General features: G+C 45.3%; 1 protein-coding gene and 1 long non-coding RNA gene across 9 annotated transcripts in view; one reads left to right on the forward strand and one right to left on the reverse strand.

Moving 5' to 3' along the window:
* The window catches only part of CPSF6 (cleavage and polyadenylation specific factor 6), a 41,033-nt gene that overhangs the window by 16,402 nt on the left and 10,898 nt on the right, over positions 1 to 13,733 (forward strand). For 2 of the 3 annotated variants that reach the window (XM_053256011.1, XM_053256013.1), the window contains one exon: positions 10,205 to 10,399. In XM_053256011.1, coding sequence (XP_053111986.1) covers positions 10,205 to 10,394 — 190 coding nt within the window. In that variant the 3' untranslated portion in view covers positions 10,395 to 10,399. The remainder of the gene's footprint in view (positions 1 to 10,204; positions 10,400 to 13,733) is intronic. The other variant, XM_053256012.1, reaches the window with a different exon arrangement.
* LOC128327324 (uncharacterized) overlaps positions 1 to 13,733 on the reverse strand; it is a 45,804-nt gene that overhangs the window by 12,014 nt on the left and 20,057 nt on the right. For all 6 annotated transcript variants that reach the window (XR_008308585.1, XR_008308587.1, XR_008308588.1 and 3 more), the window contains exons 4-5: positions 9,014 to 9,089; positions 5,890 to 5,968 (exon numbers count right to left, since the gene is read on the reverse strand). This is a non-coding gene — a long non-coding RNA (uncharacterized LOC128327324). The remainder of the gene's footprint in view (positions 1 to 5,889; positions 5,969 to 9,013; positions 9,090 to 13,733) is intronic.

Here is a 13,733-nt window from a genome sequence, read left to right on the forward strand (position 1 = left end):
GCGTACTATGGACACCCCTAAGGGAAAGAAAACGTTCAAACACTGTACTAAATGTAAAGTGAAACTGCCCTCCCAGAACGGCCACAGCTTATGCCTGATATGTTTGGGGGAGGCCAACATAACTTCAGTCTGCAAAATTTGTCAGTCCTTTTCAAAGCAGACGAGGAGGAACAGGGAACTTCGTCTAAGGGCGGCTCTATATGATGATGTCTTAGGTGCACCTTTCACCTCGTCAAAATCTCCACAAGGCGTGAAGGCCCCGGGTTCGACCCAGTCTAAAACCTCTATGCCCACCGAGACTACCCCAAGTCCTTGAAGAGGCCGTGTGATAAAATGGCTGCCACCAAAAAGCCCACAAAGCAGACTCAAAACCTATCGAGCTCAACGCTGTCACCAAGGTCGGCTCATGAAGTGGAGGTAGTTTCGATCTCGGCGGCACCTTTCATATCAGAAAAACCAGTCCTGTTGAAACTGAGGGCTTGTCGCTCAACCTCGACGACATCGAGAGACCTGGCACCATCGACCTCGACAACCACATCGGCATCGACGGAGACGGTTTTGATGGCCGCACCGGCATCCTTACCCGCTATACCTTCCGCCCGTGATTTGGTGCCTGCTATGAACAACAATCAGGTCTCAATCGACGCTGAGGGATGGGGAACAACCGTCAGTTTTGCATACATGGACCAATATCACTACCGTAACTCCTCATTTTAGAGCATCCATGACCTTCTCTTTGGATGAGGAAGATCTTTCTGATGCAGAGGCGGCTCCGCTGGACCCTCTTTTAAAGATACTGGACTCCACTACTGCTACCCCCTCGACTTTTTGAGGGTTTCCTTGTTCTGATGATGACCAAGCGCCTGACTCTATCCCGATTCTGAGGTTACTGACCTCCATGCACCTTACAACTCCGACACCTTGGCACACTTGTGGCTTTAGCCATGCTGTTACACCTTTGAGAGAAACGGCACTGCCATGCGCCTCCTCGCCAGGGATGGCTTATGACTACCTGGAGGACAGGGCTTAGAGACCAGCGAACTCCCTGATTCGACAACCAGGGGACTCCATGGCTTGTCAGGCTGAACTAGATCCTGCACCACTCCGTGTACATCCGCTGTCATCAGGAGATGCTCCTGCAAGGCCAATGGAGACACTATATACGGTTTCCACTCAGACTCCTAGACTTCTTACTGCCAACAGATATTCCCAGACGGCAGTAAGACGTTTTAGTGACTCAGCGGTGCAGACTGAGCCCTTGGCAGTTCTGGCTCCACCAACCCCTGAATTGCCGGGCCCACCACCGTCCACTCAATCTCATTCGGATGAGGGCTCTGGGGACAGCCATCACGGCTCCTCCAATTTTGAATCAGACATGGAAACCGGGGAGGCAGATCCATCCCCAGATGTAGCTACCCCAGCCCATGTTTCACCAACAGAGGAATTGAAGGCGTACCATTCACATGTCAAGCAGATGGCGGCTGCATTAGGTCTAGACCTCTCTTCTCAACTAAAGACCATAGACGACCCGGTCTATAACTTTATGCAACGATCTCAATCAGCCCAACCAGTGGCTTTACCATTACTTCCTATCATTTCTAATGCAGCTCAGTGTGCATGGCAGGTGCCACACACTTCTACTCCCACGTCAAAACGTTTGGAGGGACTTTATCGGGTGCAAGAACAGGATAACATGTATTTGTTCAAACATCCTGTTCCGAACTCCCTAGTCATTGACTGTGCCACCAGTTCGAGGTCAGGGAGGAGACATACCACCCCTGCTGATAAGGAGGGGAGAAAACTGGATGTTATGGGGAGGAAGTTGTACTCTACCTCCTGCCTTTCGGTTAAAGTAGCAAATTACTCTGCCTGCATGGCGAAATATAGTTATTGTATATGGGAAAGTGGAAAAGGACTTTGATTCGCTGTCGCCAGAGGAGCTTAAGAATAGATTCCGCAAGACTCTCCAGAAGGTGGCAGACCTCACCTGCCAACAGCTAAGTACGGCCAAACATCTGGCGGAATCGGAGTCCAGATCCATCACCACGGCAGTGACTCTGAGACGACATGCTTGGCTACGCTCGGCTGCACTCCAGCAGGACATGAAAGACAAAATAGAAGGACTGCCTTTTGATGGGAAGGGCCTGTTCTCGGATGAGACAGATGCAACCATGGAGAAAATGAAAAAATCGAAGTTTACCGCCAAGACATTTACGGCTTCAACTTCCGCTTCAACATCTTATGGGGGGAAACAAAGATCCTTCTATCGCCCGCGTCCAGCCTAACAGGACAGACGGGACTACTGCAAGTCTTACCAGCCATATAATAAACGTCACAATCAGCAAAAGGGAAAATTTCAGGCAGGCCAACGAAAGCCTGTGGAGGAGAACAAGCAGCAGCTTTGAGATTCAGGACAGCCCATCGCATCACTGAATGACACGTTTGCTTACCCCCCCTAAACATCAGGGATATTTTGGGGGCGGTGAACAACAACAAACAGCCGCATCCACTAGCTATCAGTTCCATCAGGTTGACAAGTCATGCGAAAGCATGGCGCCACATAACATCAGATTGCTGGGTACTAAAAATTATCCAGTGCGGTTATGCAATAGAGTTCAAAGCTCTCCGCGATTGCAGGGCATCCGCTTTACAAAGGCGATTCGAGCCTTGTGCCAGGAGGTGCAAGAACTCTTGCAAAAGAAAGCGATTGTGCCAGTGCGATGGGCACGAAGACGGGAGGGGTTTTACTCTCGTTATTTTCAGATCCCAAAGAAAGATGGAGGGATTCAGCTGATTATGGACTTAAGACATCTGAACAAATACGTCCAAGTGAAGAGGTATCGCATGACAACGTTGCAGGATATCCTACCGCTTCTGCATCAGGAACGGTGGCTGGCGACGTTAGATCTTCAAGATGTCTATTTTCACATAGGGATCCATCCATCCTTCAGGAAGTATCTTCGGTTCACTGTAGGAAGTGCGGTTTACCAGTACCAAGTGCTACCATTTGGACTTTGCACTGCCCCACGTGTCTTTACAAAGTGCATGGCGGTGGTAGTGGCCCACTTGCGGACAAAAGGGCTAAAGACGATTGGCTCCTGTCGTCAAGGGACGAAGGCGAGTTACATTCACAAATACAATATATGTTGAGGCTTCTCCTGGACCTGGGAATACAGGTCAACTGGAAAAAATCCAACCTCACACTGGTACCCGTCAGCTCATACATTGGGGCTGTGCTAAATGCTACCCTGGGAAAGGCGTTCCTTCCAGAGGATCGTTTCCAGACTATCATATCGCTGGTACGTCATTTTTCAGAGCAACCCATTGCAACCAGCTCGTCAGGTGCAGCGCCTCTAGGGCCTGATGACCTCTTGCAAGTCCACCGTTCGATGCATCTGTCTGAAGATGAGGAAGTTGCAGATGTGGTTTCTCTCCTCCTTCAATCTGCTGAGAGACAACCCAATGAAACTCTTGCAGGTGCCCACACCAGTCCTGTGCACGCTGTCCTGGTGGACTCAGAAAGCCAACCTACTCAGAGGTGTGCCGTTCCAAGCACAGGCTCCATCGGTTTGGGTGATGACAGATACTTCACTGAGGGGCTGGGGTGGTCATTGCAATGCCACCAAGACTCAAGGCCTCTGGACGCGCTCACAGAGCCATCTACATATAAACGTTTTAGAGCTGTTGGCGGTGTTTCAATCAATAAAAGCCTTCCTTCCGATGCTATGGGGCCAGGTCGTACAGTTGCAGCTGGACAACACTACGGCCATAGTCTATCTAAACTGACAAGGGGGAACAGTCTCCAGGTCTGTGTGCCCTGAGCCTTCAGATTTGGCATTGGTGTATCAGAAACAGCATAACGCCAATAGCTATCCACATCAAAGGCACGAACAACATACTGGTGGACAACCTCACCCGTTCCTTCTCGACGGAGTTCAGGCTCGAGTGGGAGCTGAACGATGCTTAATTACACAACATATTCTGGCTCTGGGGTTTCCTGGAGATAAACTTATTTGCTACAGAGCGAAACAAGAAATGCAAGCTGTTTTGCTCCAGAGCGAGTCACGAACCTCTGTCCCTAGGGGATGCCTTCCAGCTGGATTGGTTGGGGCGCTGGACTTACATGTTCCTCCCTCTACCTCTTGTGAGCAGGGTTGTAGTGCGTCTGTTGGGACATGTGAATGGCATCCTGATCACACCTTGGTGGCCCCGCCAAGCATGGTTTCCGCATCTACTCAGACTAGCTTCGAACACTTTTCAGAGACTTCCAAACCATCCAGATCTCCTGGTTCAGGAAGACGGTCCTCTTCTACACCCAGAAGTTCTGGCTCTGCAACTAACAGCATGGTGGATTAAAGAGGATCCTGCTGAACCAGCGTAAACCATCTACACGGCAAAACTATGCCAGCAAGTGGAAAAGATTTGCTATCTACGCTTCCCAACATGCTTTCCGCCCTAAGGAGGCCTCCATCCGGCAGGTCTTACTGTATAACTCCCTGAAGACAAAGAATCTGTCCAATGTATCAATCAAAGTTCATCTGACAGCGTTGTCATCTAAGCATCCGGGATGGGATGGCAAGACGGTGTTCTCCCACCCATCTTGCAAAAGTTTCCTGAAAGGCCTCTCTAACCTATCCCCCCCCCCCTCAATCCGTAAACCACTCGAACAGTGGAGCATCTTGCTGGTTCTCTCAGCCCTGACTGAGCCTCCATTTGAACCCATGCATTCGGCGGCATTAAAACTGACATCCTTGAAGACTGCCTTCTAGGTGGCTATCACCACTGCTCGCAGGGTGAATGAACTTACCGCGCTCCGGATGGATGTCCCTTATGCCCGTTTCTACCCGGACAAGGTTCTCCTTCGACCAGATATCACCTTTTTGCCTAAAACTGTGTCTGACTTCCATATAAATCAGGACTTGGTGCTGCCCACTTTCTTCAATTCGCCAACCACACCATTGGAGAAGGCTCTGCGTTCCTTGGATGTGTGTAGAGCACTTCTCTACTACCTTTCGAGGACTAAGCCTTTCCAGCTGTCAAAGTGACTGTTCATCTCCTATAAGGGAGTGAAGAAAGGGCAAGCATTGTCTAGACAGAGGCTTTCACACTGGATAGTGGAGACCATCTGCTGGCCTACTCTGCAAAAGGTTCAACCGCCAAGGACCATTAAAGCACATTCCACAAGAGCCTATGGCGCGTCAGCTGCTCACCTGTCTGGCATATCCTTCCAAGACATTTGTAAAGCTGCTACTTGGTCTTCTGAGCAACCTTTCATTAAACACTATGCTATAGACCTACGGTCTGCAGTGGAGGCAAATTTTGGGAGAGCTGTTCTCAAAAGGGTGTTCAATAACTTTACTGCTCCCTCCTCCTTTAGGAGCTAACTAAACACTCATTCTAATGGGTTAAATGGATCACGATCCAGATAAAAAAGTTGCTCACCTGTAACTGATGATCTGGTAGTGATCCGTCGATATCCATTAGACCCTCCTGATCCTCCCCTCCGCAGTAGTACTTGCCTTCCTGCAGTAGAACTTACCTGCTTACTCGACTGCTTCGGCGGTCTCCAAGGAACTGAGGTGCCTGCGCTTCCTCCCGCCTTAAATAGTCACGTGGGGCAGGGTGCAGGCGCCGAAGAGGAGCTGTAGACTCGATACCAAGAGGCTTCCTCGCAGGCGCAGAACTCATTCTAATGGATATCAACAGATCACTACCAGATTATCAGTTACAGGTGAGCATCCTGTTTTTCCACACAATTCCACTCCAAAAGAGTCACGTGGGGCGCAGGCGCCGAAGAGGAGCTGTAGAACTCGACACCGAGAGGCTTCCGCGCATGCGCAGAACCCATTCTAATGGATTCAACGGATCACGAACCAGATGAATACTTACCTATTAAAACTTCCTTTGCTGAATTCCCTCGTGAGTCACTGTTCTATGTCATCAAGGTCAGGAATATGTCACATGACATCTGCAGATAAAGAGGGAAGAAATGTATTAGGTAGAAAAATATATTCAACTACATGCCTATCTGTAAAGATAGCGAATTATTCAGCCTGCTCTAAGAAAACACTTCAAAAATCAACATGTCAGCAATTAAGCGCTGCAAAACACCTAGCATGAGTCCAGAGCAATGAGTGCTTCTATTACTTTGAGATGCCATGCTTGGCTACGTTCAGCTGCTTTACAAACAGACATGAAAAATAAAATTGAAGGGTTACCATTTCATGGCAAAGGTCTGTTTTCAGAACAGACAGATGCAACAACGGAGAAGCTTAAGAAATTGAAGTTCACTGCTAAAACTTTTACTTCTGCTTCTTCATCTACTACATACACAACAAAAACTTACATTCGTCCATGCCCCAGCTTTAGACAGCAGGATTGCAGAGATTTTAGAAAGACCTACCCACCTTATTCTAAGAGGCGTTACCCACAAAAGAACAAAAACAACCAGGGCCAATGTAATAAGTAAGTGGAGGCTCAAAAGCAGCACCTTTGAGACCAACATCAGCCCATCACACTTGCAGACAACAATGGACAAATTATTTACATCAGCCTTCCCCAACACCAGAGGGCAGAATATGACTACCTGCAACACCTATCAGGCACAAACAATACCTTCAGCCATCAACAGCATCAGATTGGCAAGCCATCACATAATATTGGACCAGTGGGTGTTGAAGATAGTCTCTTATGCCATAGAGTTCAAGGCCCAGCCAACTTGCAAAGGGCTGCGTTTCACAAAAGCAACTCCTGCCCTGCTACAAGGAGGTACAGGAACTACTGTGCAAAAAAGTGATTGTCCCGGTGCGGTGGGCACAGAGGCGGGAAGGGTCCTACTCCTGCTACTTTCAAATCCGCAAAAGGGATGGAGGAATTTGACTGATAATGGACCTAAGGCATTTGAACAAGTACATCCATCGGATGATGATGTTGCAAGAAATCCTGCCACTTCTACATCAGGAGCGGTGGCTTGCAACATTAGACCTGCGAGATGCTTACTTTCACTTAGGGATCAGACCTTCATACCGAAGGTATCTAAGATTCATGGTGGGGACTTCAATTTACCAATATCAGGTACTACCGTTTGGCCTCTGTTCTGCCCCTTGTGTTTTCACAAAGTGCATGGCAGTGGTAGTGGCACACCTTTGGATCAAGAGGCTGGCGATTTACCCATTCCTAGATGACTGGCTCTTGACATCAAAGGACAGAGAAGGGTTACTTTCTCAGATACAGTACTTGTTGCGCCTTCTCCTTGGGGTAGAGGTCAACTGGAAGAAATCCCATATAAACCTTGTGATGTCCATCTCGTACATAGGGGCTGTTCTGGACACCCAGAAAGGAAGAGCATACCTGACACAAGAAAGATACCAAGCGATTGTGGAACTTGTGCATCAGTTCCAAACCAATCCAATACAACGTGCAAGGCAGATTCAACGCCTATTAGGCCTTATGGCCTCCTGCAAGACACCTGTCCAGCATGCATGCCTAAAGATGATAAAATTGCAATTATGGTTCATATCCACCTTCTGTCTGAACATAGACGACCCCCAGAAGAAGTTAGCCTCCAGTCATTGAGTTGGTGGACTTGAGCATAAAATCTACTTGGAGGAATCCCCTTTCAACTGCAGACCCCATCAGTATGGGTGACAACGGACACCTCACTGTTGGGCTGGGGCGGCCATTGCAATGGCAACATGACCTGGGGCAGTGGAGTTTATCGACAGAGACAATTCCACATAAATTTCCTAGAGCTCTTTGCAGTTTTCCAGGCCATGAAGGCCTTTCTACCAATGCTCAGAGGAAAGACTGTGCAGTTGCAATTGGACAACACAACAGCAATTGTCTACCTAAACAGACAAGGGGGGGTGGTTTCCAGGTCACTCTGTGCTTTGAGCGTGCAGATTTGGCACTGGTGCGTCAGAAACAGCATTACTCCTTGGACCATTCACATAAAGGGGACAGAAAATGTCCTGATGGATGATCTGAGTTGCTCATTTACCAGGGAAGAGCGACACTCAAGTGGGAATTGAACAACAAATACTTGCTACCGGTATTCAGAGCTTGGGGGTTCCCCGAAATAGACTTGTTGGCGACAGCACTCAATGCCAAATGCACAAGATACTGCTCAAGGGCAGGTCACAATCCATAATCAATAGTGGACACATTCCAGATGGACTGATCACAACACCTGCTGTACATGTATTCCCCTCTACCTCTGGTAGGGAGAGTGGTGGCTCGTATTTTGACCTACCAAGTCAAATGCATCCTGATCATTCCATGGTGACCTTGACAACTATAGTTTCCACATCTACTCAAACTATCAAAGCACACATACAGGAGGCTTCCTTAGCGCCAAGATCTTGTGTCGCAAGAAAACAGACAAGTACTGCAACCAGAGGTGCCCACTCTACAGCTAACAGCATGGAAGATAGGCTTCTTAATAAAATCTTACTTAACCAAAGGAAGCCTTCCACTAGGAGAAATTATGTCAGTAAGTGGGAAAGGTTCACTTGCTATGCTGCCACAAATGGTTTCCGCCCAGTGAATGCTACTGTCAGCCAGGACCTCCTATACCTTACCACGTTAAAGACCTCCTTGCTTCTCAATGTCTCCATAAAGGTTCACTTAGCAGCAATATCGGTGAGGCACCCAGGATGGGGTGGAAAGACGGTATTTTCCCACCCCAGCTGCAAGAGCTTTTTAAAAGGTCTCATTAATCTGTATCCTCTAGTAAGACAGCCACTGGAACAGTGGAGTATATCCTTGGTCCTTTCAGCACCAACAGATATGCCTTTTGAGCCCATGGCAACAGCTAGCCTAAAGCTGGTTTCTCTGAAGACTGCCTTCTTGGTGGCTATTACAATTGCTGGAGGGTGAGTGAACTTACAGCCCTGAGGATGGATGTACTTTATGCACGCTTCTACTCAGAAAAGATGCTGCTACGTCTGGACATTAGTTTCCTACCTAAGCTTGTGACAGAATTTCACATAAATCAAGAGATCCTGCTTCCTACCTTCTTCAGCACTCCAAGCATGGCTCTTGAAAAGGCCCTGTATTCCCTGGATGTCAGAAGGGCTCTTCTATTCTACCTGTCAAGAACAAAGACGACTAGAAAGACCAAAAAAAAAAAAGTTCATATCCTACAAAGGAAGATCTATGGGTCAGGCCTTGTAAAGACAAAGGCTATCTCACTGGCTAGCAGAGTCAATCCTAATGGCTTGCAAATTACAAAAAGTACAGCCGCCTGTCTGTCAAGGCACATTCAAGCAGAGCTTACGCTGCCTCAGCGGTTCATTTATCTGACATATCATTTTGTGATATTTGTAGGACTGCAACCTGGACCACAGAACAGCCCTTCATAAAACACTATGCCATTGACTTGTGTTCTGCAGCGGAGGCGTTCTCAAAAGGGTGTTACAGTGACTCTACTGCTTCCTCCTCCTAAAGGAATTCACTAAACACCCATTCTAATGTATTCAACGGATCACGCCCTAGATAAACAAGTTGCTCACCTGTAACTGATGATCTGGTAGTGATCTGTTGACATCCATCAGACCCTCCCGTACTTCCCCTCTGCAGTATTGCTCAAGTTTTCTACGTAGAACTCCCCAATTGCTCCAAAGATGTTCGATGTCTCCAAGGAACTGAAGTGCTGGTGCTTCCTCCCGCCTTGAATAGCCACATAGTCACGCGGGACGGGGTGCAAGCACTGAGAAGAGCTGTGGTACTCCACACTGACAGGCTTCAGCACAGTCACAGAACCCATTCTAAACACCCATTCTAATGGATGTCAACAGATCATTACCAGATCATCAGTTACAGGTGAGCAACCTGTTTTTAACCTGTTATAATAGATCTTTGCTAAAAGCTATTATCATTTGAGTCCCCCTTTCTAAGTTAGTGAAAAATATGTGGAGGGGTTTTTTAACATCAGCTGAGCTCTGAAAGGATCAGTCTGAAGGACATGTAATACTCTCTGAACAGTAAAACTAAACTATTGGATACTTTGCAGCTAAAATAATTTGTTAGTGCACTTCTTACTTCTTAGCTTAGGACTGTAGGCCTATTAGAGATCTCAAGTTCATTTTATTCTGTTCCTTGTACTGAGGCAGAGTTTTCTGTACTCAAGGCCAATATATCCAGGGCTTTGGGTTAGCTGCAACATGGTGTAATTTGAGAGAATTAATGAAGTAATTTTTTTTAGAAGACGTGAGCGATCAAGAGAGAGAGACCACAGCAGGTCAAGAGAAAAAAGTCGGCGTCATAAATCTCGTAGCAGAGATCGCCATGATGATTATTACCGGGAAAGAAGCCGTGAACGTGAGAGACATCGTGACCGTGACAGAGATCGTGACAGAGAACGAGATAGAGAACGAGAGTATCGCCATCGTTAAAGGAGGTGGGCATATCAGTTTCACACTTTGTTGGATAAGGGTCCCCCCCCCCACTAATATTAACTTGGAAAGATTTTGTAGAATGTTTATTCTCAAGTTTGTATAGCTGTATGCTATACTTAATTTATTACTTATAGGGAGACAAATTCAGGTAAGTATGCACAAATAATGTGATTTCTCCATCACCCCACCCCTCCCACTTTAACTGCATGAATGTCTTCTGGTATGTGCTTTGTAATCTTACTGTTTTAGTGGCGATCTCAACTACTTTACATGTAACAGTGGCTTGTGCCACTGTAGGGAATGAAGACTTGTAGGATCAGCTTGGGTCTGCCATTACAACCCCACCCATGAAGACTTGGTAAGAGGAAAAGTACATGAGTTTGGAGTGCCATGCAGCCAGACAGTTGTGACTTTGACCTAACATTTACATACACACATCCTTGCAAAGTGATAGTATAACAAAGCTGTTACCAGGAAGTTCTTGATAGCACCAGATGTTGAGGTCAACTGTTCCCAACAATATAATACAGGAGACCCTCATTATTTGCGGATCGTGGTTTAATGTATCCACAGATAAAGAAACTGATGAGACCCAGTTTCTTTATCCATGGCATGAAATATAAGCAATTTTCGCCTATCCGCAGTTCCCGAGTGGCCAGGCATGACTTCCAATGTTATTTCCAGCTGCCATTTTGAAGCACAGAGCCATTTTGTGGCTCTTCTATGTTTTAAAAAAACACAGATTTTCAGTGAAAAATAAGAGGATTTGGGGGGCATTCCTGGAGAACAAGGTACTATGCTTTTCTATCTTTATTCCTGTTCCCTACCTGCTTCTTTAGCATTTTTTAATGCTCAAGAAACCTAACCCCCCCAATCCCCATAGGATTAAGATCTCTTTATTTGTGATTTCATTATCTGTGGAAATTGGCGGGAACGAAACCCCTGCAAACAACAAGGGTCACCTGCACAAGAAGTTGTGACATTACAAAGAATTCTGAACAAAAGGGTCTCACATCAATTTTTGTAAATATTAGAACATCACCACGTACTTAGGAGTTTAATTATCAGTCTTATTGAAGCTAATTTATTTATTTTTCCATTTATATCCTGCTCTTCCTCCAAGGAGTCCAGAGCGGTGTTCGTGGTTATGTTTATTGTCACAATGACCCTGTGAGGTAGGTCAGGCTAAGAGAGAAGTGACTGGCCCAGATCACCCAGTGAATTTCATGGCTGAACAGAGATTCAAACCTGGGTCTCCCTGGTCCTAGTCGAACACTCTAACCACTACACCATGTTGTATATTTGAGTCCTGCTGGAGTGCAATTGGTTAGGTGCAAGCATTTGGCCTTGTCTTAAAATAAAATAAAAAATCATTGGTAGTAAAAATTCACAAAATGTGTGTATGTTCAGTGCTTAAATTCCACGAACTCAAGTTTATAAGTTATTTGATTTTTCCTCCTTTTTTGAATTGTCTGAACACAGTGTGATCTGTAATTCTGATGTTCTTGTGTGAGCTCAGTGAATGCTCTTGTGACTCTTGTTCATTGGGCAGAGTGGGCACTGATTGCAGTAGCAGCCTAAGTGATCCCAGATGTACAACTCTTGGCCGCAGCAGCAAAGTATCATGGGCACTGGTGTCCTTCCCAGGAAAAAAGGAATTATGCTAATTAACAAGATATCAGTTATTTTGGTGGACTGTGGTTCCTGTTAGGCATTCTTTCAAAATCTATTTTATAGAGTGCTCCTTGCTTAAACAAACAATACTTTTAATAATGCTGAATTTCTTCTTCATTATCCTAACAATTTCAGATGATTAATATTGATGAATTTCAGAAGATGAAACTTTGTATAGACCTCTTGATAAGAATCTAGAATAGGAAATACATCTATAGTTTCCTTTTTGCAAATTTTCCACCTGGTTCTTTGCTTGGTGAAGTGCAACATTCAGTTTTTCATCATTGTGCTCCCAGAATTTATTACTCTTGCACATAAGCTTGTCTGCAGTCATTGAACTAGATCCTAGGGGATCATTGAACTAGGGGGGGAAATAGCCACTAGCACTGTTTCACAGACATGCAAGTGGAAGAGATTGTCCAAGTGCTAGAGTCGATGGGGTCTATAGTAGTTCTTATGCTTGCACAAAAATGAATAATCTATCTGATGCACATTCTACTTCTCTTACATAGCACTCCAATCTGACTTTAAATTTAGTTTTACTTCTTGCAAAACATTCTGAGGTATAAAACAGCCTGTTTGTGAGCAGAAGATATCTGCTTGTGGAAGTGCACCTTTGGATTTAACCTAATATACAGGTAGTCCTGTTCACTTCTACCTGTAGGTTAATGAGGCTGCAATTCAGTTTATCATTACAGTTCTGTTATCAGTTCAGTCATAACTTAGTAATTCTTTTCAGCTGTCCCAAGACTGCCCTCTTTACTTGCTATAGTACAGGTACGTTTTATGCCTTGTTTACCATATTCCAGCTGCTCCTTTGCTCTGCCTTTTTGGTTGTTTCTTAAAACAAAGGTCTTGTTATGTCTGGTTTGGTTCTAATGTTTTATGATTCAAAATGTCCTTGGTGATTTCACTCTCCTTGAACCTTTCTAACTGTCCAGTGTCAAGACACCTTTTTGTCAATTCCATCTGATTATAAAGATAATTTGAGGCCCTTATACAATTCCTATTTAGATTTTTGTTTGCTTTCCTTCTTTTTGGAGAGCATCATTATCCACTCATGTCTATGCTTATCAGAATATATGTTGCCTTTCTATTTCCTGTGGGCATTTCCCCCACTTCTTTATTTTTTTAAGCCTGTTTACTTAATCCCCTCTAGGGGGGCCGAAGGTGAAATATACTACTGATTTTCTGTATGGAATTATTGCAAGCACTTCACTTCACAATTTTCTGTATTAAAATAGTTATATTTGTTCATTGCCACATTGTTTCAATCAGAGTAGTCAGACCTTTATTTAAGACTTTTCCAGGTAGGTATAACTGTTGCTGTCCAGTATGTCCTCACAGTATAATACAATTAATGGAACAAGGCTTGATTCATAACCCAGCTTGTTGGCCACCAGATAGCTTTGGAAATCTTTGGAATTCAAGATGTCATCATTAACGTGGGATTTATGGTCATTCCCACAGATTACTGAAAGAACTGCAAAGCACTTTGGATGCTAAATGAGACTATATTTGAGATAATCTTTACTACTACAAGTGTCAGTTGTCTTTTGTTGACAAACATGGAAGCATTACTCTCTTTCTATACACTTAGTTTTTCTCAGGTTTGATAGTACATACAAACTCTTTATAACGTGCTATAAAGCCTTACTGTGC

The sequence above is a fragment of the Hemicordylus capensis genome, chromosome 5 (genome assembly GCF_027244095.1).
Source record: "Hemicordylus capensis ecotype Gifberg chromosome 5, rHemCap1.1.pri, whole genome shotgun sequence".
In the NCBI taxonomy this organism is placed as follows: Eukaryota; Metazoa; Chordata; class Lepidosauria; order Squamata; family Cordylidae; genus Hemicordylus; species Hemicordylus capensis.